We start from the raw sequence: 27,309 nt of genomic DNA on the forward strand, positions 1-27,309 counted from the left end.
GCAGCACAATAAGATTTTACAGTGTTTCCTGTGGTCTTTGAACACTCATCAGATCATGTCTTCTGTTTCTGTGCCATGAAGCGTTAAAGCAGTTCTGAAGGCAACAATGGTCCATGTCAGTACTAGCAAGGTGTACCTAATAAAGTGGCCAGCAAGTGTGTATAACACATATCTGTGGATTTATTTTCGTGGCATTAATTTGTTTGTGTTAAAGTGCTGGTCAGGACTGTTTTAGAGAGCTGAGCACTCCTGAGCTAGAGTGATGTCAGAGACTGAGCAGGTTGGACCTGGTTAGTGTCTGAATGCCAGACTGTGAACAACAAGAACAAACCTTTTCAGAACAAACCTGCTGAAAAGTGTTTACAGAAGACATTTTATGAAGTTGATTCGTTTTATGAAGTTCCTGTTAAGTTTCCTCAGATACAAAACAGCTGGTGCTCCGTCATAAAATGGAGACATTAAACTTTCAGTGGTGCACTCAGTTGGAGAGCCTGCTGTTGCACTTTAGTACCAGTAGAGGGCAGCACCACACCATGGTTTATTCTTGGCCAGCAGTGAGAGAGCTGCGGACTTTACCTACACACTGCACTGACCTGGTGCTCCGACTGAGTTTCTCTGTTGAATCAGCTCATTAAAAGTCAAACTTCAATCAAATGACCACAACCTTCCACCAAGGGCACTTTAACATTAACAGACTTGTCTGTGATGCATTTACTGTCAGTTTTTTAAAAAGACAACATCACCAGTCTGCTTAGGAGAACTCAAACACATTTTACATGAACACAGTTGTGAAAGTGAAATTGTTCCTCCTGATTTTAGTTTGTGGCTGAAGTTAACCTGTGTGTTGTCTTTGTTATCTGCTCTGAAGAGGACTGAAGTGTGTTTGGGTTCAACACAACAACTCACGTTTTCCATCAGACATCTTTGTGAAACCAACAGAACCAGACAAAAAGATGAAGTGAGACCAAAGTTTATTGAACCTGCAGAGAAACACGGGGCAGTGGCAGATCCAGACCAAACTAACCAGGGGCCATTGTTTTTCATGGGGGCACAGAACAAAACAAAAGAAGAGAGAAATATTTAATCTTTTAATATATTAATTTATTTTCACTCATCTATTATAAAAATCCAAAAGAATTTCAAAGTAAAGGTTTCACATACTCTACATGTGCACAATGTTTAAAATCCACGTCTGACATATTTGGTGGCCTGAAACAGGCAGAGTCCATAATTACAGAGAATCCAACGATGACTTTCAGACCAGCTCTGATGGGAGCTGCGTCTCCTGTCCCCCATTAATGTGACTGGAAATGTCCTCAAACTGGGCGGCACTGGTGGATCATCTTTGTACGTCTGATAAGAGATGAATGCAGAGTAAACATGAGGCTGTAACTGAGGACAATAACTGATCATTGTTAACTTATTACTTTATTCTGTCATTATTGTTCTTTACTGTCAGTTACATTGACTGTATGAATTGTAATGTTGTTTTTTTGATCTACAAAAAATGTAACCCACAGAAGGGTTCATACCAGCCTCCAGTTGAACTTCAGTCTGTTTGAAATGTTTCAGTTTTTTCCAGCTGATCTGAGTCTCCTGCTGTTTCAGCTCCTCAGAGGTGACACTGAGCATTCGGGATAAAGACAGTTGTGGTTTTCTAATCATCTAAGTGAAACATGTGCAGAGTCAAGTGCCAAAAACAGATTTGTAATTATTTTTACATTTTCTTTTTCTTTGTTATAAAATGTCGACAAACAATCCAGGAAACATTTTCAGGTTTTATGTTTAAACGTACATTATAGAGTCTCGACCTCGACCACCTGCTGAGCTAACATCTCTTTAACTTTAACTTTAACCTCCTGAGACTCAAACTCTTTCATGGTATTTTTAATTTCTCTTTGATATTTGGGCTGATTGGGACCTGATGAAAGTGAAAACAAAGAATTACCAGATTTTTTTTATTTATTTTTTATGACTTTTGTTTCTGAGAAAAATGAGATCCACATCTGAGGACATTTATTTTAAATTTCATAGAACAGTGTCAGTATAACGTCCTCGTACGAGGATATCAGGCCCTTGTAGAGTAAAATTCTGTATTTTGGTCGAGACGACCCAAAATGTGATGTCCACATGTGTGGATGTGTTACAGGCCCAGCTGTAGAGGCGCAGCCAGATTAGCATCCTGTAAAACAGGAGAGAGAGTGAACACAGGAAACACGCTGCTGTTCGCCTGGTCAGTCGTACCAGAACCACAAGTTCACAGCAGCTGTGCGCACAACTCAGTGCCCACAGCACTCTGCTGCCCTCTGCTGTCCAGAGTCATGTGACCTCCCCTGTAATACAAAACTAGTCTGACTGTGTGAACCTCATTATAAACCAGCAAAGTGACACATGCACAATTACCTCCATATATCACACCACTTAACTCACAGTTGTGACCACATGTTTGTGTAGATCACAGACGTCAGGTCCTAGGAGGTTAAGATCAAACTACCTGCTGCTTCTCTCATGTTTGCATCAGAGGAGATTCTGATTATATACAGCTTTAAGCACTGAACGCACTTCTTAACTTTGTTATTGTTCTGTATTTAATATATTTAATTTTAATGCACATTACAATAGAGGATGATGAGGGTTCATGTTTATTTTTTTAATGTAACTTTCTGACCTGTTGACTCAGTTCATGCAGTTTTCATGGACTTTGTGTTTCTCGTGTTTTTACTGTAAAAGTGCCTTCAGATGGTTGTTGTTGTTTCCTGCTGCTTCATGAATAATCCTGCAGTGAAACTGAATCTGAGCTGGACCCAAACAAACCTCACTGAGCTGATGTGTAAACTGGATCTAAGCAAGAATCAAACTGCACTAAAAACCTGACAGAAAACCTGCTCCCTGACTTTCTCTCACTTTGACTCTGAAACTGTAACGAGAGAAAACATTTAAACACTAACTGTCATAATATAACAAGTTTATACAGCTGTTGTCTCTTGATGCTACGAACAGAAAACAAAAAATAAATAACTTGGTCATAAAAAGGTGTCGGTGTAACTGGCTCAACCAGGAAATGCACGAGGGCTCAGACAGCTGTGTTCATGGTCGTACCTCAGTATTTATAGAGTCAGTGACCAATCTAGGACTGGTTCTATGTTCACATCAGGAAAAGAAAACATCTCACGTTTTCCATCAGACATCTTTGTGAAACCCACAGAACCACACGAGAAGATCAAGTCAGACCAAAGTTTATTGAACCTGCAGAGAAACCAGATCACTGCTGTGGAGACGACAGCACACTTAGAAATAACATAAATAACAGCAAAGTTACTGAAGACATGAAAACATGGATTACACCTACATTGTAGTTACATAAGATTTATTATTGTTTATGTATATATGATGTCTTGGTCATGCTTTTATTCTGAAAGGCCTGGTGAAGAATTGTCTTTTAAGTATGAAAGATAAATAAAAAAAATTATGGTACCACTCTTCTACTGCTTCTTTATAAAAGAAAGAAAAATGCCTCTCCATTTGAACTTTCTGCCCTCAGTGGTTGTGTGAGGTTTCCTTCATGAGGAGAACAAACAGAATATAAACCAGTGTGTTTACAGTGAATGTGTCAGCTCTGAGCTGCTGTGTGGACCAGTTAGAGAGCAGCAGCTGGATTCCAGTGGTTGGACTGGTGGACGACTTCAGTGAGGAGTCGATGACATTTGGCTCTGGTAGAAACTCTGCACACACAAACACACAGGAGGAGAATATCAGCACAAAGCAGAGCCTCTCTGTTCTCTTTAGATACAGCAAAGCATGAGGACATGTCAGTGAACGCATCACAGTTACAATAATGTAACTTATTGAACTTTGACACATTTTGTGCTGGTGTGTCAGATCACACAGCATCTGCAGAGACACACAATCTTGTTTTGATACATTTTAACTGCAGGATGAAAAATAAACTGATTAAATAAGATTAAATTGCTCCATCTTAACAGTTTACTGGCACCAGAATATTTACTGGAACTGGTGCTTGTGTCCCAGTCAGTGCGTACATCCTGAGATGCTGCAGGCACAAACCTGTTCACTGTTCCCAGCTCACACTTAAAGACGACTGAATGTTTGCTGTGAGGACTCCTCCATCCTGGGATGACCTGCCTGAAGAAATCTGGCTCGCCTCATCAGTGTCTTCTTTTAAATCATTGTTAAAGACTAATATATAAACTTTAACTCATCTTATTCATCCAGCTGTTGGAAGTTATTCACTACATGACACTTGAGTCTGTGTGGCCGTAGTTTGATTCATAATTTACTCTTTGCTCTTTCACTCATCGTCTCTGGGAAGCACTCGTAACCATGGTTTGAAAAGTGACACAAACTTAAAAATAAAGGAAAAGTTTGATTGTGAGCAACAGATTTATGGTGTTTGTACTGAAAGAAGAGCAGCTGTACCTCTCAGCTCTGACTGTTTTTCCTTCTCTTTGACTGACGTCTTCAGTTCTCACTGCTGAGCAGACTGCAGCTGCATCTGCACAATAAAACACACACAGAGGACGTCAGTGCACGATGGACTTTTCCCAGAATCCTCTGCAGGAGAAAATGGAAGGTACTCATGTTTAGCTGGATAGAGAAAAGTTACAGGAAGTCATGATGTCGCTCTGATGTTGTTCAGTTTGTCTTGTACAACATTTTTCTGAAGTCTCATAGAAAGACGGTCGTTTCTCTGTTTTCTTAACAAAGTGGATTTTCTACAACAGTTTCAATGATAAGAAACAAAATGAATGACATTAGTTATGGAGCCCTTTGGTAACATATTCAGAGAACAAGATGGAAAAACAATCAGTTACAGGAGCAAACATCATGTTGGCTTGAACACATATTTGTTGTTGAAGCTTCTCAGTATTTGAATCATGAAGATTTGTTAATGTTTTTTAATTAGTTCATCTTTTAAACCATTTTAGCTTTGATTGTCCTGTTAAACACTATTTAAACTTCTGTCTCTATAATGCAACAAAGAGTCAAGTTGAGCCTTTCTGGTAACTTCAGGATAAAAACACTGATGACCCCCAACGCTGCCCCTCAGCCTCCTGGTAGAGGCTCCTATGGACCCAGCAGGGTGACAACAACACCCCATCACAGGGACAAAGACACTGAGCAGCATGCAAAGAAGTCCACTCACTATAAACATCATGTAACAAATAAGAACTACAATGGGATCATTGATGGAGCTGGACTGTTGTCAGAGTGCAGCTTAGAGGAAAGTCTGAGTTTAAAAAACCTCCTCATGGCTTAAAAAGTACAACAAGTGTTAAGATTTCCTGTGAATATTACTGTGAACACTGACACGCTCACCTGTTTTCAGAGCAGCTCACTTTGTTATTGTTACTCATATAAAATTAAATAAAATATTCAAATAAAAAGTGTAAATATAGACTTTAATCAGCCAGTTTGTTTTGCTGCACAGAACAAACGCACTACTCTCACATCTGGTGAGTGACGGCTGTGACGGGACACGAGCTCCAGCTCAGCCTCTGACTTTACTGATGAACGAGTGAAAGTGAATTCCTTTGTTTAGTTTAATATTAGAATATGTTTGTTTGTTAGAATGTTTTACCGTCATTGTTGTAGCAACAACGACGTTAAAACCATGGCATGCCATCCGCTTCTTTGTTTTGCACATGAACCTTTCACAATAAAGCTCAAGATCCTATTGAGACTTTTTAAAAAATGTTGATTTTTTTTTTTATTTATATCGTTGTCAAGACGATAGATGTCTTATATCAGGATATGAGAGTTTGGTCATATCGCACAACCCTACTACACACTGCATTCAGAAAGCCACTAGCATCATGGCTGACCCACATCACCCTCCCACAGACTGTTTACTCCCCTTCCATCAAGGAGACGAGTCTGCAGCATCAGAGTACTAAGATCTAGTGCTAGTACTATTTTACTGTATAGTGTGTACACACACACACACACACACACACACACACACACACTAACACACACATGCTTCTTCAGCAGCAGACAGTCTCTTTACTGTTGATACATTTATCCATAACTGTGTGAAAACAGCACTTGTGGAGGTGCAGGGAGGGAAACTCCGGGTTAACTGAGTGAGTTGATAACGAGCTTCATATGACAGAATATCCTGATTACCAATGTTAGTGTAAACTAATCTGAATAACAGAAATATACCCTGAGTATAATAAACCTGCTCTGTAGTGCAGGACCCAGGAGATCAGATTCTACTTACAGAGCAGACACAGCACAGATGTTTCCTTCATCGTCCTTCTCACTCATTTCAGCTTTTTCTCATTTCTGTCACTGACACCAAGTACAGCCGTCCTCTTTGTTGGAGTCTGTGGCTTTCTGTTGGTATAAAGAGAGTAGTGGTAAGAGAAACTATATTAAAAAACATATAACGTAACACACTGCAGTGTGTTAAACAGTTTGAATTAAAACCAAGACCCTTAAAGACAGAAAAGGTTCATATTTTCAAACTGAAAGTTCTTGCAAAAAAGAGCACTGCAATATTTCTGAGCCGGTTTCTGATGAGGAGGATGATAGAGAGCATCAACCAGAGGACACAGACGCATCTGATGAGTCTGATGAGGAGGTCACAGGTGCTAAAGCTGCTCCTGCTTAAATATACAAATGGCTCACATGGCAGACCACAAGTAAAACAAGCGCACCCACAATTAATGTGAAAGTCTCAGATTATTTCTTGAGCTTTCACATTCACAAGATTTTCAGAAAACTTCACCTCTGACCTTGAGGTCGAGGTCGCTGAAATTCAAACCCATCTGATTAATTTATTTGACGCACCTATTGTATGAATTTCAAAATCCTAAATCTTCTCATTCTCGAATTATTGAATTCGCACTGGGTGTTCACACCCAAGTGATCACTTGGTGATGAGCATTTTCTATTTTATGCCCTAACCACCTTATATTTATAGTTTTTAACAACGGTTTGTTAAATTCACAGCTGAACATCACACTTCTGGTATAAAAACTACTTATTGTTTTTGGTTATTTAGATTTATATAAGCTCTTTATATAAGATTAGGGCTGCAGCTATAGATTATTTTAGTAACGAGTAATCAATCAACTCTTCTATCAATTAATCAAGTAAACAGATAAGAGAAAAAACACAGGTCTTTGAGTATGAAAGCTCCTAAATTAATTTTTATTGCAGGACTGCTTTTAGGCACAAATGTGGGTGAAAGGCTCGTAATTAGATCGTTTAACACAACAGCACGCTACAGAGCTGTGTGAAGTATCGACACAAAGAACTTGTGTCGAGGACTTTTTAAAATAATCCAATTACTCAATGAATCGCATTAATCTAACACAGATTCATTAAAAGCTGATTTTTCACAGACGTTTATTTAGATTTGTTACAGATTCAGCAGAGAGAAGTTCATGTTTGCACACCGCTGATATAAAGACAACTCAGTTTCAGTAAAATCAGTATTACCAGAATTACTGAGGAGCAATAAGAGGGCCCTGCCTCTAAACAATAAGTGTGAGAACTGAGTTGAGCCAAAACTTGCACCAATAGCAGCTTTCAGATAGTTATTTAGGTACTTTTCAGACAAAGTACTCATTACTTGATCTGATAACATCCCTCCCTCGCTTTAGGGATAAGGAGACAAGGAGGCAGGTCGATGTCAGCAACTAACACAGTGGTTCCCAAAGTGTGGGGCCCGCCCCCTAGGGGGGGCGCAGAGCCATTGCAGGGGGGGCGCGGCATGAAAAGGGGGGAAAAAAAACAACGCTTGGACACTGCTAGCACAGGGTGCCCACACAAACGCAGCAGATGAAGCATCGCTGAATATGTTTCCAAACCAACTTCCTTCCAAGCCAAAGACAGGAAAATATGATGAAGCATATCTTCCCTTTGGCTTCACCTGCACAAGTGCTGAGGTAGGTCTCCCTGCAGAATTGGTTTTCCCTGTGTCGGGAGCAGCGCTGGGCTGTGCAAATCACGGACAAACAGTATCCCACATTCTTGATTTTTAGTTCACAAACACTTGTTGTAATTACTAACTACTCCTGACATTTTGGAGATGTTAGCTCTTTATGCAGTAAAGTTACAGTGGGATACCAATAATATCAGGCTGATCCTGCCACAATTTGTTCCCCCTGTTCAAATCACGGACAAACAGTATCCCACAGCTGTTTATGTTTTTGAACCCATTTTGCAGAGGGATTGAAAAATGTATTGATAGCAATGTTGAACATTATTACACTGGGAAAAAAACAACTACATGTAAAATAATTACACCGTGACGCCTCTGCCTTTCTAAATGGAGGGACAGTAACCGCGTGTGTGTATGTAAACGTGTAAAACCTGAAGATAGTCAGATTAACAGTAACAGTATTTCGTCTCTATCTGCTATTCTGCAATTCATCTCATGTAAACAATAACGTGGCGCACAGCGTGACGTGAAAAGAGGCACATACCTTTGACGTTGCGTGACGAACTCTGTATTCCTCGTCCACACGTAAACGCAAAAAAGGAGTTTTAAAAAATCTCCGTTTTCAAAAATACCCGTGTAGGTGTGGACGTAGCATAAAAGAGTTAGTAGTTTATTTTCTTATTACCTGTAATTTATTGCAGATAACTTGTATTTGCTTAATTGTTTACTAAATGTTTGAGGTGTGAAATAAACCGCAATGGAGCAAAATATGGGTGTGTGTGGTTGGAGGATGTGTTCGCGCGCGTGCGAGGGGAGGCGCGAACATTTTTCTTGTAAAACAAGGGGGGCCCAGCAAAAAAAAGTTTGGGAACCACTGAACTAACACAACAAGCATAAGACAATTTATTTGAAGGCAGGATAAATATTTATGTAATTTGCAGTAAATTGTGTGCCACAGGATTCGCCTGACGAGCTGACTAGTTTAAATATTCTCCTGAAAGTGAAACTCTTACAAAAGCCAAGAAACCAGCTGCCACAATACAACAGTAGTCAAACTGACACTGAGTACATCCAGCAGCTTTTAAATGTCAAACAAGGCCGTGTGCTGCTGTAGATGTTAGTGAATCTGGTCCTAAATCTTCCCTTTAAGAATCCAAGCTAGAATCGAACGCCTCACATCACACTACAATCTGATGCCACAACATTTGGCCATAACAGAAAAAGGAAACATGAGGTCTGTCTGTCGTCTGTAACTCTGAAATCTGAGTAGCTGCTGCTAGGGCTGTTCGATATAACGATATATATCGGATGACGATAGAAAAACGTCTATCGTTTCATTTTACGCTATCGTTTGTTTCGTGGTGTCGCAAAATAAACTGTTTACGGCAATATTTTTTCATTATTTTGATGGTCACTGTAGTGGCTATATTAATTTCCTAAAGTTCTCTCTTTCTCTTATATTTAATATAACCACACTACAGACGGACAAGCGCTTGTTTTTATGCGTTGTCGTTAGCAACAACGACGGTAAAACCACCTCGTGTCCGCTTGTTTATTTTCCACATAAACCTTTCACAATAAAGCTCAAGATCCTGTTGAGACTTTTCAAAATAAACTGAATCACGTGAAAGATGCAGAGTATTTACGGATGAGAAGCAAAAAAGAGCCGCCAGGTGCTAAAAAATAAACCTTAGACTCAAACGTTAGAACAGGCTTTTCCCCGCAGCACGCTGTGTAATAAATACTCACAAAGAAAACGGCGGCTGTTACAACCTATGTCTAAAAATGTATCGTTTCATGCATCAGTTAAAACACTCGACTCCAGGTACGCGACGCCCAGCTGGAAACACTTCACGCAAGTCGAGATGCCCGACATTCACAGAATTTACAGAAAATGTTACATTTTTGTGATTTATATCGTTATCGGACGATAGATGTCTTAATATCGGGATATGAGATTTTGTCATATCGCACAGCCCTAGCTGCTGCTCTCACTCTGAACCATGATGGAGACAAACAAGAGCATCTGTACCTCTTACCTTTGACTGTGTCTCTTGTCTCTGATGATGATTTGTTGATGATTCATCCATAACTGGCGTCCTCAGTTCTCCCTGCAGATCCACCAAGGTCTACACGACAAAGCACATACAGATGACATCAGTACAGGTGACATCAGTACAGGTGACACAGTCCTAATGACATCACTGCTGTTGTTTTAAATATAACACAAACATCAGTCACATTATGCAGTTTGGCTTCATCAGAGCTTATAAGCAGGACTCTGTTCAGGTGTGAACCCTCTTGTTGCAGCACACCTGTGGTTCTGGCTGATGGTTGAGTGAAAGTGAATTTTCCTTTCTTTGGTTTAATATTAGAAAATGTTTGTTACCTCAGTAGCAGCATCGCACACATGTGATAATTACTGGTTATCTATTAGTCAGTAAAATGTATGTATGTTAAGATTAAGACTAGGATTATTACGTTTTCTTTTTTAGACTTTAAAACAAACAAACTTAAATGTCACTAGGCCTTCATCCTGTCAAGCTGACAAATAACCCAGAGTTGAGATGAAATTCTCAAACTCTGATGCCTGTAGTCCTGCAGGCCTGAAGCAGGTTTTGGTCTTTTCCAGGTAACTTCACAGTTAACTCGGGATTTCAGGATTCAATTCATATTTAGTTTTAAAGCTCCAAATAACAACAGCGGATCCCTCAAGGCCTTTTTAAGGCTTTGTAGAGTAAGACCCTACAATTGTATCATCACCATGGTAACTTGTGCTGTGAACTGTTCTGGAGTCATCTCCAAAAGTTGATTCTGTTCATCTGGACGTAGCGTTTTGTGGGAGAAACGTTTCGTCACTCATCCAAGTGACTTCTTCAGTCTCAGCTGACTGCAGGTTTCCCCAAACCTTATAAACAGTACATTTGCATAATGACTGAAACCAGCCCACTGAAGAAACAATGGGCTGTGAGGTCAGTTCCTTAATCATAATTATGCAAATTCTCATGACCACTGATCAATGGCCATGAGTACCATTCACAGAGAGTTGGGGAATGGCTGCAATCACAGCATTGTAAGATGGAGAAAGATGTACCCTTAGGCCCCCTCCTCGATTCAGAGATGGTCTTTCCTTTTTCACGTAAATGGCCTCCTTGACTCCACGCTCAAACCAGCGTTCCTCCCTGTCCAGGATGTGTACATCCTCATCATTGAAAGAGTGTCCTCTGGCCTGTAGGTGTAAATAAACTGCAGAGTCCTGGCCTGATGAGGTTGCTCTTCTGTGTTGTGCCATCCGCTTCACCAGAGGTTGTTTGGTTTCCCCGATGTATAAATCCTGGCAATCCTCCTGGCACTTAACAGCGTACACTATGTTACTCTGTTTGTGTCGGGGGACCCGATCCTTGAGGTGGACCAATTTTTGGCACAGCGTATTTTGGGGTTTAAAAGCCACAGAGACCCGGTGTTTAGAAAAAATGCGTCTCAACTGTTCTGATACTCCTGACACATATGGGATCACTACAGGTTTTCGCCTGGGCAGCGGTTGTCCTTCTCTCCTGGATCGGCTGGAGCTTTCTTTAGGTGCCTTTCCAGCTTTGACAAAAGTCCAGCTGGGATAACCACATTTACTCAGGGCCTTCTTGATGTGCTGTTCTTCTGCCTCCCTGGCCGCTGTGTCAGTCGTAGAGCTGGGCGATAGAACGATAACGATATGTATTGCGAAATAACTTTTTCTCGATAGAAAAATTAAACTATTGCGATAGGCCTCATCTCTCTTGTCCTCTTAAAAAAAGAAAAAGAGAACTGCCAATCCAAATGAAGTAGCAGAGCCGAACCAATCACAGCTGCAGCGTCATGTCACGTGACTTGTTATGTACAGCACAAGTGCCAAGGCGCACATGTGTATTTGTTTTTGCAGCCGTGCAGCCCGGGTAATGAAGGAAATGAGTTTGCCGACTAGAGAAAAATCAACCGAGAGTGTAAGCGAAGGTTACCGAAAAGAAAACCGATGATGGTTGCCGGAGAGATTGTCGAACGGAAGGGCCATAGAAGTTCTGTAGTGTGAAGGTATTTCGGCTTTTCAAGTCTGACAAAAAACAGAGTAGCGCGCACTGTAAATTGTGCGGAAAGCAAGTCTGGAAATACAATAAAGCGGTGCATGCTCAGTCTCTGACTGAAAGCGCTAATTCGTCATTCGGCTTTTGTCAGACTAAAGTAACTGTTAAAACTATTTGAAAAGCTAAGCTATACAACAAGGAGAGATTGAGAATTTCCTTTTAGTTCTCAGTTTATTTGATATTGACAAAAGTTAGTCAATTTTGTCTGTTCTTCTGTAAAACAAACTAAGATTTATTTTTAGAATTAAAATTTTGTTTCTAAGTGGAATTGACAATTTAGTAGTCTGTTTTGTTTGTTCTATTTTGAAACTTAAACGCTTTAGCGGCTGCCTTTTGTGTAGTTTGCAATATTTGCCTTTATTTATCTGAAACTGAAGTCTCATGTTTCTTAAGTACATCTGCCCTGTTGAACTTATTATGGGAAATAAATATTTAAATCAAAACAAGCTGCAGATTATTTCACATTTTACTTTTGAGCAACGGCACATTTAAATCTTACAAATATAGTTATTTGGTTTATATCGTGATATATATCGTTATCGCCTGAAATGAAAAAAAAACATATTGTGATATGAAAAAATCTTATATCGCCCAGCTCTAGTCTGTGGGGATGGTGTTCGCTCTGTGTTGTAGCGTCCTGATGACACCCAGTTTGTGCTCCAGTGGATGATGAGAGTCAAACCTTAAACACTGATCCGTATGTGTAGGTTTACGGTACACGCCAACTTTTGGAGATTTACTTTCCTGGATGATTGAGAATGCATCAAGATGTTCTGGAGCCAGTTATGTTCCAGATTATAGATCAACAGGGATGAAATAACACCGCCTCCTGACCGATCAGTTCTCCAAAACACAGCGTCACCATTCCTCAAAGATCCCTCAGACCACTGTTTGCAGACAGTAGGAGGGTCTAAATTTTCCCCCTAGCATCTAACATCTTTGCGTTCCCTTCCTTCCATTGTTGGGCCGTAACATAAAGTGTCTTGAGGCAACTGCTGTTGTGATTTGGTGCTGTATAAACAAAACTGAACTGAAATGAATCTAATCGTCATGTGCAATTGCTGTCTCATATTCTCCATAGAGAGATGTATGGTAAATCAGTAACGCCCAACTTTAGAAATCAATAAAAATAGGGGCTTAAACAACTTCAACGAATTACAAATATTTACTACAATTTGTTTAATGGTTCACTTGTTGTGAATGGGCGCTAAATTTGAAGACAATTCACAGACGCACAGGAACGTACACGTAGTGTTACAGTTTGTTTTTATATCAGATACAAATATAATAAATATAATTTGAAAGGATCTGAGTGTTAAAATAATAACCCTCGGTAGTTTATTTCATAATTTTATTTCAGGTTGATTAACACATCTAGGAGGAGTTAGGAACAGATAAACATGCGTTATGATTGTTATAGTTTATTTTCCTTTGTAAAGGAGCTGCTTGGTCACACTGATTGGTGTACTGGCAGCTAATAGTTTAACCACTTGGTGTGTGCTCAGTGCTGCTGTTTAGTTCTAAGTTGATGGCTGATGGTTGAAGCTTACTGTCCCAAACCCTGAGGAAGGAGAGGTGGAAATCATTGTTGTTTGCTCCAGATCAAAGTGATTAATGTGACTGATTGAACAGACATTCTTGGTGTGCGTTCGGTGTTTCCAAAAGTGTGAAAGAGACTTAACAGCAGATTAGAATCAAGGAGAACAACATTTATACCTTTTCTAAATCACCAAATTAGGGTTTGGGAATGAATGTAAAGTTTAAATATAAAAACATAATCCATGTACAAGTTTGATACGGGGTCAGCAAGTACAGTGTAGGCGTCCTGTTTTAGGATCATAGATTAATGCATTTAGAATAACAAGACTATGCAAACTGTTGTTAAAAGCTACGGATCAGGGAAACATAAAGACTTTAGAGCGTATTAAAAACACACTCCTACTCTCTCTGCAGAGGTCCAAGGGATCTTCTGGGAATGGTGACAATATTTTCTGGAGAACTGATTGTTCAATAGGTAGTAATTTCATACCTGTTCATCTCTAATCTGGATCTGAACCTGCCAAGTTAAGAAGATTTAAGGAGCGAACCATTGACATAGTAAAGATGGGTGACCAACATGCACGCCCTCAGTCCTACAGAGCAAATCATTTCTATTCAGCCTGATTTGTTTTTCATGTCTTCTCCTCCATCATCAGTTATCAGGAGAGCAGACAGTCAAAGTACAAGAATTCAAACAAACACAGAGATTCTACTTACAGAGCAGACACAGCACAGATGTTTCCTTCATCGTCCTTCTCACTCATTTGAGCTTTTTTTCCTTTCTGTCACTGACACCAAGTAAAGTCCGCCCTCTTCCTCTGAGCACCAGCTTTCTATTGGTACAAAAACAGTGTTGGTAAGATAAACTATATAAAAGATACATCACACTGCAGTACATTTTTATTTCCTTAAACCACTCTGAATCAAAACCCGGACGCTTAAACACAGAAAAGGCTCATATTTCTTTTTAAACAATGTTCTTGGTTTCTAGAACAGTGACTCTGGCTTATTTTTAAAAATAATCTGACATGTCTACTACAATTCTTGGATTTCAACATATCTTCTTATTCCCGTTAAACATTGAAGTTTAATAACTATCATGTAGCATTTTTTTCTAAACATCAACAAACAAATTACAGATCTTAATGTTTTTAATACTATTGCTTCTGATTATTACAAGCAGGTACATGCACATGTTTATAAATCAAGAAAACAACACCTGATCTTTCATTGCTATTTTTCCTCTGGGTTATCAAGACCTATTTACTTAAACATCAAGATCCAAAGTGTAATTAAATCAATATGTTCTTATTGTGATGATTACTGTCATATAGTGTAGATGAGAATCAGCAGAGAGAAAGTAACACTGCAAGTCGCATACATAAATGTATCTAAATATAAATCTAAATAAATAAAACTCGCTCTTGTCTTTTGTCCTCCAGCCCCCATGTCAGACTTCTGGAGTAAACGCCCACTTCAGTGAACAGACCGGCTAATGCTCATCGAGTTGTTGCATTCTCAGTTTCTTTGTTCTTCAAATCGCACCATCCTTGGACATTTATTACACTGATCTTTCGATCCTACGAATCCCACCACCAGATGGGGAATAACTCTCTCTTATTCGGCCTGATTCTCGGTGTCTCACTTCCCTTGTTCACAGGTGAGATCCCTCGAAGCAACTATGTCTTTTGTGGGCTTACCGGTGAACTGCATTTGCGAATGTGTCTATTACCGTGTTCTCGGACTGAATTTGGATTGAACGGCCTTTTTTGTAACCATGCCACGATGTGGGGATACAATTTAGTGTCGCATTAGCATCAGGTGTGATTTAGACAAACAGTAGAATTGAGGCCTGGCGATAACGATGCCGGCAACAGCTAGCTCCGGCTACAGCTAACTAGAGCTGAACCGTGCGGAGACCGACACAGGCATTAAAACGAAGCAATCGCGTTCCCGATAGATGCTAGCTACAGCTAATTAGCAGTTAACCGTGTAGAGACTGACGTTCATTAGCCGCAGCCGGAGACCGACACAGGCATTAATACCAAACAGTGGTGTCCATGACAGCAGCCACATCTATGTAGCTCCAGCTCAGGCAGTTAAGTGTCCACGTAGCTCCAGTTAGCTGTAGCCGGCGTTAACCCGCTGTTACATTCGCTGTAATCGGAGTCCGACGCGGGTATTTAAAACGAGCAATAACGGCCCCGACAGCAACAGTGCGTTTGTTTCGGCTCCAGTTAGCTGTAGCCGGTGCTAACCCGCTGGCTACAGGTAGCCGGAGCTGGAGCTAACCCGCTGGCTACAGGTAGCCGAAGCTAGCCCGCTGCTACATTCGCCGTAATCTTAGACCGACACGTTAAACACATTAGAACAACGCAACGACCCTGACAGCAGCTAGATCCACGTAGCTACAGCTAACTAGCACTTAACCGTCTCACTACCTAGACTCACAGCTGCATCAGAGATGAGCCTTAAAGGTTCTACTAGTATCCGTTCAAACATTGGCCATAATGGCTTTGTCAAGAAAATTAAACAAGAAAGAAACTCGAGGAAATTAATAAGTCGTTAAATGTCATGCATTGCAAACTGGCAAATTTGTATGGGCTTTAAACGAGATCGCGTAAAAAAAAAAAAAATGGGAGTAGGAGTCACCAGGCACCCCACAATGAGATGTTATCACAATAATTAAGTCACAATACATTATCATTGCGATTTGTAAGATTTTGCCATACTCAGCATGTTGGAAAAACATATACTCTAATTTATCACCTTTTTCAACTGCAAATTCTGTCCTCAGAATTAAACTTTATCAGTATCAATATATGATAAAGTTATATCACTTTAGTCCATTCATTGTTTTCCCTCAAAATGAGATTCTCAAGCACACCAACACTGTCACTAAAATTTGCTATGTACTTTGCCATTTGATGAAGTCACTCTGTGATTCAATGAGGTCAAGCTGATAATTGCATGCAATCTGTTTCTGATAATACCAGAATAACTGTTCTAAATCGTCAAAAATCACAAATGTGACTTTCTGTCTATTACATTTGGACTTTGCAACCAGTTGAGTCAAGTGTCTTGGAGTTGTGTTCATTGACAAAGACTCGTTCAGATTGATGGCACTTGGTGGAAATCTGTCTGCATTTATAAATTAGACAGCAATTATTTTCCAACCTTCAACAATCTTTCTGAGAGTGTCTGAATCAGTACAAGTACAAGCTGTTACAGTTTGCAGAAAGGCTGCCTCCTATCAGGCGAGGGGAACCCTCTTGCTCATAGTATTACCACAGAATTTTTTCATTCATGTAAACAATCAATATCACAAACAAAGTGCCGCAGATCATGTAAATGTTCATAGTAACTGCATTTTCTATTTGATGCCATAACCTGCTGATGTATTTTGAGTTTTTAAAAACGGTTCGTTAAACTCACAACTGAACTCTGAACATCACACTGCTGGAATAAAAACTATTTATTGTTGAGTTATTTATATAAGCTCTCAAAGATTATTATCTATACTAACTGATCAAAGCGTGTTTAAGATTGTACAAACAGTTTTCATTAGTAAATATCTTTGCTTGGTAGCAATTTTTAGGAATATCATGATTTAATTTGTACTGCGGATGAGCTGGCATGAGTAATGGATGGAGGGAATTTTATTCCAGTCACAGAAATCTGAAACGAGTAGGAGGAAATGAGTTCCACTCAGTCACAGCACACAAATATACGAAAACAGAATGAATTTGATTTTATAGACTATGGGACAAATTTACAAAATTTATTTATTGTGGTGCTGCAATTGCAGGGTGAATTACTAACAGTGTGCTATCATTTATTTACAAAGACTGAGCCAGTTCCCTTTAATAAAACCCATCAGGGATAACTCTTCTGATAGAATTCTCTGGGCGTGTACGAAGGATCCTAAAGACAGATTCAGGTGGAGCTCAGGCTTTATCCAGAGGAGAGCAACAGCTGAGCTGCACCAACATTACTGTCAGATCGCGAGCCGCCCCAGTTACTATGTTACTGTGACACGTGCCCGTTACTGTAAAGGTGTGCATCCTTTTAATCTGGTCTTTAAGTGATGACGTACCTGAATCCTGCTTCCGGGCTTACACTACTCCGTGTTTAATAAGGCTGTTTTTTTTTTTAAACACATTAAAAAAATAAATCTTGTTTTATTTAATCTCAACAAGCCCCGGGAAATTTTTTTTTTTTTAAAAAGGGCAGTGATCACTGTCGGCCTCTCACGGTTTTTATTACCACTATTTATTTTAAAGTTCAGTTTTTAAAACCTTAGGATGTAACTACAGCCCAGCCCATGCAGCGGTATATGAATGACTAACCTCGTATTGTCGATGGATTAACTTTGCAGAAATCCCTCAGTCAGAACATGGTATATATTATGTTTTGGTGGAAACTAGCGAGCTAAATCTCTGCTAACTTCTAACTCCATTAAATTTCACAAATTCTGTTTTGGTGGATGCCTGGATGCTAAAATTAATTGTCACACCTGGTAAAGCAGCAACGCTGATCATTTTATTACAGATGAAAGAATTTAGACAGTTTGTAACTCTCAGTGATGCTGCAGTGTTCATTTGACTTTGGGCCCGGAAACGGCTAATGACGTTAGACTTAAAGACCGGCTAGCACATTGCAACATTCAGGCAACTCATAACGTTCAAACTGACACAGAGTTTCATCAACGACCCCTCTCACATTCTTCAACCCGCATTTCAATGGCTCCCCTCTGGGCAACGCCTCCGCTGCATTTCCTGCAGGACTGAGAGGAGGAGAGCCACCTTTGTCCCCAAAGCCACTCTGCTTTTTAACTCCAGCCGATAAGAACATTTCCCACACCCATAAACATAAACTACTCTCTTCTTATACTACTGACACTTTATTCTTTTAGTCACTTGCAGTTATTTATTCACCTTTCAGTCACTTTAATTTTAAAACTGTAATTTTAGAACTGTATATTCTGTGTATTTATTATTTCACTCTTATTGCCTGTTCTTATTGTCCTTATCTTCAGCGTTATGCTGCTCTGTTGTTTGTTAATTGCCCCTTGGGGATAAATAAAGTCTTCTGATTCTGAGTACATCCAGCAGCTTGTTAACGTCAAACAAGGCTGTGTGCTGCTGCATTTGTTAGAGAATCTTCCCTTTTCTTTAAAAATGCAAAACCTTATTTAAAGAACATTTTCTCGTTGTCACACTGTTAAATATGGAACGCCAGGACTGCCATAATGAATTACTTAAATACACCATTAAATAATTAATTAAATGTGGCAATAATTAATTAAAATGGGAATTAATTAATTAAATACATAGTTATGACACATGTAATTAATTAATTATTGACACATTTAATTAATTATTTATGTATTTCATATTTTAATTAATTATTGACACATTTAATTAATTAATTATTGACACATTTAATTAATTATTTATGTATTTCATATTTTAATTAATTATTGACACATTTAATTAATTAATTATTGACACATTTAATTAATTATTTATGTATTTCACATTTTAATTAATTATTGACACATTTCATTAATTATTTAATGATATATTTATTTATTTCATTTTGGCAGTCCTGGCGCCTGGCTCTCATCATGAATTAATTTTATCTGTCAGCCTCACCCATCAAACTCACGGGGCGGGGTTAACGCTGCCCATGCAGCTTCTCTAACATTTGATTGGTTGCCGTGCAATGTAAGTCAAAACAGGTCGATCCTAGATAATCGATTGCTTCTGTAGACTTGAGGCAGCCAGGTATCCCAGAATGCATTTCAAATCACAGGCAGCAATGGTGGTGGTGTAGTTTTAAAATACCCCGTTTTTCTGTCACCAACTACACTTTTAACAGTGTTTTAGCTGCGAATGTCGCGCCGTAGTCTTCACATGTCTGGTCAGGTTGTCAACATAGAACATGTTTGCAAAAGTGCTCAGATGTTTTCAGAGATTTCAGTAGCTCTGCTAACAGTCAGCATGCAGAGTGCACCGAGGGGGTTACGTCAACCGGTTTGTTTACATATTCCACTCTCCGTGTTCCACATGTTGCATTCGCAGATTCGCATTTTCACCGAACGATCGTCTCTTTCCGCCTGGTCTTGTGTCTCTGTGCTTCTGTAACATAAAGAACGAGCTGACATGTTTCTCAGGACACCAGCGATCAGCTCAGAAGGCCCTCAGTTTACCTGCATGCGTCCTCCTCACCTGTCAGCTGTTTAACACCTGCTGCTAATTCAAGAAACACGCCCACGTTACCTGGTGATAGTCACAGTTTAACTGGGCAACCGGTGCTTGATATAACGCAATGTCAGCGCATTTTTCTGCACAACATAAGTAAATATAGTATTTTTCCCGAGCGCAGAGCTGCTGGAGCTTGTTTCCTTACAGAGGACTTTATAGGCGAACCCACTTTATCGGCAGCTGATGTCCAATCACCTGCACACAGCTTTGAAACCTCACCTGAGTTTTAGCTCTCAGTGGTTAAACGCTGGACTTAATTCACTCAGGTTTTGTCTGTCGGGTCACGTTTACTTCGCTGTTTTATTTACAACTGAGCAAATCGGTTTGGCTCAAATTAAAGTTATGTTTCATAACTGCAGAGTTTTACAGACGTTTAATGGTTCACTGGCACATGTGTTAGACTGAACTATTCGCTTTTCTTTATCTGGTGTGTTTCGGATTTAACAGTGAATTTTGAGATTAAACTGACTTTTAAAATGTTTTTATACAAAGAGGAAAGAGAAGGCGCATTTCCACCGAGAGGAGCAGAGTTTGCAACAGCATGTTCAAGATGAAGACTGCAACCTGGACAGAAATATTATATCATCTGTTTTTAATAGTTATTTAACTGTATTCTAAGCACCAGCTATCTGTTAGAATTTTTAGAGTTTACTTAACTAAAAATAAATGAGCTTAACATATAATTTGTGTGATTTCTCTCTCTCTCTCTCTCCCTCTCTCTCTCTCTCTCTGTCTCTCTCTTTTTTTTTTTTTTTTTTTTTTTTTTTGCTTTTTCGGTCATGTTATGTTTAACTGTAAAAGGTTTGTTACAAACTATGAAACACATGGTGCAGACTTCTGGATGTTAGAAGAAAACTAATACTGCAATACTGCTCATGAATGAGACTAAAGGCAGGAAGGTGTCCTTTAAAACTAAACATGTTAATAGGACCTCACTATTTATATCGTAGTTTATGATATAGCACGTGTATTTCAGTAATAGCCTACTGATTTCAGCAGCTCACATGGGCGTTATCTGTGATACTCCTTAACTATAATTTATCCAAGTTAACTTCAGTTAACCATTCAGACAGTTCTTTTGCAATGAAAAACATAAACACCTATGCTGCGTAATGTTTACATTATAGCTGCTTATGCAGTAACCATGGTAACCACGGACTCTGAGCGGCTGGATCGACGGAGGTCAGACAACAATTTTACATGTATGATCTTAAAACAGGACACAGCCAATATCCGTGCTGGCCTCATATCAAATGTGACCGCAGACTGAGTCTATGTTTGATGTTTGCTTTATATCTAATCTTCCTCTCAAACATTTAAACAGCAGCGAGTCTGCAGCTGAGGGAATACAAACTCAAATTGTCGGAACAGGTTCGATCGTGTATTCATTTGGTAATTTATTAAATGTATAACTGTTATTCTAATCTGCTGCTGAGTCTCTTACACTGATGAAAATGCAGATAACACAGATCACGAACACCTGTTCAACCAATTACTTTCATTCCACTTTGATCTGCGACAAACTGACGGTTCATCTCTGTTACAGTGTTGCGTTAGACTGCTATATTTTTTTTTCTTTATGCTGTAGATTTTCACGTCTCTGGAATAGTTGGCAGTATTAAGGATGCTTTTCTGTAAAATCATATTGATATGACCCGTGACATATTCGTAGATGACAGTTAGATAGTCAGCTGGGAAACTCTGTGTTAACTCAGAGATCTGAAGATATCGTGGAGAGATGCTGATCTTGCTCCGTGGTGTACAGGTCACCCTCATGATTAATATTCACAATAAAAATATTAGCCGAACATCATGAAGTCTGTATGTGTTTCATAGTGTCGAACAACCTTTGTACAGTTAAAGCCAGCAGTTACTACATGACGGAAACACCAACGTTTTCTCTTTTATGCGTTTATACGCAGGTCACGCTGATTACTGAACAGAAACCCAAAGATCAGCTGTTAATCGAATTTATTTGCTCTCTCTCCTCCTTAAACATGTTTTTAATGTTAGTTATAATTCAGAATTGGCGACTGAAACACGTAGGACACATACGAACATCAGGAAATAAAACCCCGATAAATATAACCTCAGTAAAAGAAGTCAGTGTCAGCGGGGATTATTACAGCTGTGTACCGGGGCCTGCGCTTTGTCGGCGGTAACAACAGCTCGATTGCTTGCGAGGCGAGCGGGTCTATCCCACGCTTTGCCGTGAGACTGGGCAGACATCTCCGAAATCATCGAAGCACTTTTGCAAAGAGGCTGTATCTTGACAAACCGACCAGACATATGAAGATTAAACCACTACATTCTCGGCTAAAAAAATATTAAAACGGTATTTGGTGACACACAAACAGGGTTTTTCAAAGTTCAGTTCTGCCGGTTGTTGTGGGCTAAAAACAATGGCCACCAGGCCAAAGCAATGGTTTTGAGTCGATCAGCGTTAACCCCGCCCCCTGAGTTTGATGGGTGAGGCTGACAGATAAAATTAATTCATGATGAGAGCCAGGCGCCAGGACTGCCAAAATGAAATAAATAAATATATCATGAAATAATTAATTAAATGTGTCAATAATTAATTAAAATGTGAAATACATAAATAATTAATTAAATGTGTCAATAATTAATTAATTAAATGTGTCAATAATTAATTAAAATGTGAAATACATAAATAATTAATTAAATGTGTCAATAATTAATTAATTACATGTGTCATAACTATGTATTTAATTAATTAATTCCCATTTTAATTAATTATTGCCACATTTAATTAATTATTTAATGGTGTATTTAAGTAATTCATTATGGCAGTCCTGGCGTTCCATAGTTAAAGACTCGGATCGTTCGCTTTTCCTGGCTCCTTATCAATCCTCCCATCCTTCCTTCCTTGTCTACAAAATTACGTTTTTATCGACGTTAAAAAAAAAAACAGCCGTTAGGAAAAGGGACGCACCCACAGTCCGTCGTGCTGCCACGGCCTGCTAGCTGCAGTGTGGGGGAGGATTAGCATGAGTAACTCAGTAACATGAGGAGGTTTTATGCTTAAGACAGCCATTATAACTAACGTGATACACAACAGGCTAGCAGAGGAAGACTAAAAGACTTTAAACATGTTTATCAGTAACGTGATCAAAACTACAACTATAAAAAAAATCAGTTTGTGCAGTAAATGAGCTTTAACACGTCAGCTAACTGTTCAGAAACACAGAAAATACGGCAAAAAGATTGATACATGCTTATAAATGACTTCCCTCCTAACAGATTACCACTATGTAACTAGAGCACTAAAGAGGGAACACTTTTAATTCAAGGTCGCAACTTATTTCAAATATTTTAAGCATTAAAATTTTTACAAATCCTTCAAATGTTCCTCAGGACGAGGACAAAGGTGACCGATGGTAAACGAGCACTAACAGGAGAGCTGCCGCCATCTTGGTGTTCAGTACAGCTTCAAATTCAAAACCAGGCCTTAAACACAAGCTCATTTTTACTGTGTGTATGTGTATGATAAATACATATATAATTTGTTCTTGTACTTATACCAACGTGTATTAGCTTTAAAAAGTACAGCATTTCCTCTGTGACTCATCAGAGGGCAACAAATATTTGGAAGTTGAGTCAGCACAGACGGTAGGTGCGGGTTTTTCTCCGCCTAATAATTACTGAAATATATTTCTAATAAAGGAGAAGCAGACGGACCTGCTGCTTAAAATTTATAGAAATATCACGTTTGTTTGGACCATGTTGACGATGAACAAAAACGGACGAAATAAAAGACGAATCCAGGGAACAGGGCGTCTGCCTCGGATTATTATTTAATCGTGTTTTCAGCACAGACCGCTCCGTGATCGCCACTGCAACAAACGATATAATGCTAATGCCGAGCTTCTAATAACTTTCTAATACATGTATTTAATATGTGTATAAACGAATAAATGTTAAACTTACAGAAGGCACACGGTAAATCCACCGTGGATTGTCCATCTGAGCCTGCATTGCATCGGCGAAACTGCGACGTACGCGAGTATTTCTGTCTGGCACAGTCCGAGCTTGTGTTCCGCGTCTGCGTCATTCCCCATCCCTGTTGTAAAGTGGGTGGAGAAGGTGACGTGTTTTTCAATGCTTTGAGCAAAACTTGACTTTTGACATTTGTCCCCCTTACACTTTATTTACATATTTACAAATCAGATTTTTACACGCGGATGTCCGCGCACACTCGCACACATTGCATCGGAACAGCCTGGTTGCTTCATTCAATTCATTAAAATTCATTAAAAATCATTGTTGATACTTGAGGTGAAAATTTCTACACATTCCTCCTCTGGGCCACCTACTGTACAAGGGACAATTTTCACCAAAAAAACTGCTTCCATACTCCCCAAAAATTAAAGGACAAGTCTGCTCACATTCAAATTAAATTTCAGGACTGTGAAGGCGTCATGATAAAAATATTGCAATGGATGGAGCTGAAACTTTGCAGACATGTAGTGTGAGTTGTAAAGAAGATGAATTTGTGGAGAAATTCATGTCATCAAAGAATTTTTTCTTTGTAAAGTTTTGTTGAACTTGAGTAGAAATGTCCTTTAATTTCTCTGTAATCTCGGAGCATTTTGTGATGAAAGTTGGCATACATGTAGAAAAGGTGACTGAGAGCAGTATTCAACTGACAATTTCATGTCAACAATCACAGATGATTTTTCTTTATTTTTTATGTGATGTTATAATTGAATGTGCATGTTGGATTTGACAAGAAAAGTGCTTCAGTTTCTCCAGAATTATGCAGTGGATTGAGATGAAACTGTGCACACATATAGTGTGGGTGTCGAAGAAGAGGAATCTGAATTCAAGTCAACTATCAAGAAAGATTTTTAATGAATTTTTGAATGTGATGTGATTGTATTGAATTGACTGTATTAAACTGGAGCACAATCCTTTAATTTTTGTGGAATATTGGAGCCGATAGAGATGAAACTTGTCCCAGAGGTACAGGAGGTGTCCCAGAGGACAAATGTGTTTGAAGGTTCATGTTAAATTCAGTAAAAATCAAGACAGATTTTTATTGATTTTTTTATATATGATGCAACCAGGCTATCCTAATGCAATGTGTGCGAGTGTATGTTTTAGATCAGGAATGAAGTAGAACAGGCACCGCCGTAAAGTCTAGTGTAGAAGTGCAAGAAAATTTATGCAGTGGATAAGAGGCGGCTGTCTTCACGGCGACTCACAATTGACTGCTTGCATTTGATTTAGCCACCATAAACCAGGACCAGAGAGAGACCTCTCACTCTGATTGACTGTTGTAGAAGTGAACAGTTGTCCTTTGACCTTTAACCTCCCTGCTCTGTGTTGTTTTGTCTTTCAGGCCAGGAAACCATCATAGCTGAGTCTGAACAGAACATCACTCTGACATGTCAAGCTATAAACAGCAACAACATCACAGTGGTGGAGTGGAGAAGAGTTGACCTGGGAGATGAATATGTCCTAATGTACCGGGATGAGCAGTTTGATCCAGAAGAGCAGCATCCATCTTTTAAGAACCGGGTGGATCTGCAGGACAGACAGATGAAGGATGGAGACGTGTCTCTGATTCTGAAGAATGTGACGATTAATGATGCTGGAACATACGAGTGTCGTGTTGCCCAGAGACAAACAAGGGAAGAAACAGCCAATTTGAAGCTCCTCTGCAGCATCTCCCTGAGTGTTGTTGATCCTCCAGGTGAGTGAGTAGAGTTGAGTGTGTGTGTGATCAGAGGTGAAGCTGCTTCCTGGTTGTTGATGTTTGTTTCTAAAGATGTTGTTGATGAGACTTTGTAGAAAGCAGCTGGTCTGAGTGATGTGATCAGAGTGCAGTAGATAATGTCTGACAGCAGTTTGAAGAGGAAATGGATTCTGTTCTGTTCTTCACTCATCACCTACCTGACAGCTGACACCTCACACCTGTTTCTCACCTGCAGGTCACACAGGAGGACACACAGAGGATGGAGGGAAGAAGGATGGAGGGAAGGAGGCTAAAGGCAAGCAGGCAGGAGGGAAGGAGGATGGATCTGTTGGACTGAAAGTTGGTCTTCCAGCTGCTGTTATTGTTGTTGCTGCTGTTGTTGGTGTTTGTTTTTTGATCTACAGAAAACTTAAACAACGTAACCAGGGTTCATACGAGCCTCCAGTTGAATGTCAGTCTGTTTGAAATGTCTCACTTTTTCCAGCTGATCTGAGACTCCTGCTGTTACAGAGGTGACACTGAGCATTCAGGGTAAAGCCAGTTGTGGTTTTTCAATCATGTAAGTGAAACAGGAGCAAACTGAAATGTCACACATGCCATCAAGAAGTGGCAAAAAAGATTTTTATGGATTTTAAATGTTCTTTTAATTTTAATCCAGGAAACCTTTTCAGGTTTTATGTTTAAACGTCCATTATAGATTTTTATGGTTTTTATGGGTAATAGAAAAATAGTTCAGTAAGTTTAGTATTATAAAAGTCTAAACTTCTTATAAAACAAATGTAAATCAGGTTACTGACATCAAACATGTTCTGTTTATACTGTGAGCTGTAGCTGCTACTTCCTGCTCTCGACCTCGTGCTGAGCTAACGTGTCTTTAACTTTACTTTTAATATCAAACTACCTGCTGCTTGACTTTAAACAGATAAAACACTCATGTTTTTATCACAGAAGCTTTTAATATTTACTATATTCAGCTTTAAGCACTGCACGCACTTCTTAACTTTGTTATTGCACACTAGTTTATATATTTATTTCTATAAGTAGGAATGTTGTTTAGTTTTCTTTCTGCTTTAATAGAAACTTTCTGACTTGTCAAATCAGTTCGTGCAGATTTTAGGGACTTTCTGATTAAAATGTTTTACTGTAAAAGTGCCTTCAGATGGTTGTTGTTGTTTCCTGTGCTTCATGAATAGACTAAATTTTTCTTTTAAATCAGCTTCAATCAAATCACCATAACCTTCCACCAGGGGCACTTTAACCTAAACATACATGTCTGTAACGCATTTACTGTCAGTTTTCTTATTGAAATTACTTAACCCGTATGCTTAGAAGACACTCGAACACATTGTACAGTAAGAGTTTATTGGTGCTGTTATTTTCTTTTACATGGAAAAATGTTTCTATTTAAAAATATGAATTCATGTGACAAATCCATCTGTAGATATGACTATGTGTTAATTTTCAGATATCAAATCATGTTCATTGTATCTCACAGTGACACAGACAGCTGTAAAAGCTTACAGGCAAACATCATCAGTGATTCATTCCTTTCTAAACTGTAAATGAACACAATAAAATACATTTTTCTTCATGTGGTCGTCTGTTCTGAGTCACGTTATAAATCTGCATCATGCTTTCATTTCACTCTCATCACTTTTACTGTATGAAAACGTGCTGTGAGCACTTTAGTTTTGACTCTCAGCTCTACCAGTCTGAAGTTATTTACTTCACTGATAAACTTTCTGAAAACAG

At 39.1% G+C, this 27,309-nt stretch overlaps 1 protein-coding gene and 1 long non-coding RNA gene across 2 annotated transcripts; one reads left to right on the forward strand and one right to left on the reverse strand.

Moving 5' to 3' along the window:
- Positions 1 to 3,220: 3,220 nt before the first annotated feature.
- Positions 3,221 to 14,354, reverse strand: LOC109199699 (uncharacterized). The gene is made up of 5 exons (XR_002060014.2): positions 14,287 to 14,354; positions 9,955 to 10,044; positions 6,245 to 6,360; positions 4,438 to 4,513; positions 3,221 to 3,722 (listed from the first exon to the last, which is right to left on the reverse strand). It is a non-coding gene; the product is annotated as an uncharacterized LOC109199699 (long non-coding RNA).
- Positions 14,355 to 14,411: 57 nt separating this feature from the next.
- On the forward strand, positions 14,412 to 26,073 carry LOC102083030 (coxsackievirus and adenovirus receptor-like). Its single transcript, XM_005464971.3, has 3 exons — positions 14,412 to 15,229; positions 25,201 to 25,554; positions 26,042 to 26,073. Exons 1-3 carry the CDS (start codon positions 15,169 to 15,171, stop codon positions 26,071 to 26,073), a joined length of 447 nt encoding a protein of 148 aa, XP_005465028.1. The 5' UTR covers positions 14,412 to 15,168.
- Positions 26,074 to 27,309: the final 1,236 nt, after the last annotated feature.

The sequence above is a fragment of the Oreochromis niloticus genome, unplaced genomic scaffold, assembly GCF_001858045.2.
Source record: "Oreochromis niloticus isolate F11D_XX unplaced genomic scaffold, O_niloticus_UMD_NMBU tig00001593_pilon, whole genome shotgun sequence".
NCBI lineage: Eukaryota > Metazoa > Chordata > Actinopteri > Cichliformes > Cichlidae > Oreochromis > Oreochromis niloticus.

What these genes read in the sequence shown, in the direction of transcription:
- LOC102083030 (XM_005464971.3), top strand. Translation starts at nt 15,169, where the DNA reads ATGGGGAATAACTCTCTCTTATTCGGCCTGATTCTCGGTGTCTCACTT. An exon ending in CTCACTTCCCTTGTTCACAG is followed by an intron (nt 15,230 to 25,200) that starts GTGAGATCCCTC and finishes TTTGTCTTTCAG; the next exon opens with GCCAGGAAACCATCATAGCT. An exon ending in GAGTGTTGTTGATCCTCCAG is followed by an intron (nt 25,555 to 26,041) that starts GTGAGTGAGTAG and finishes CACTTTTTCCAG; the next exon opens with CTGATCTGAGACTCCTGCTG.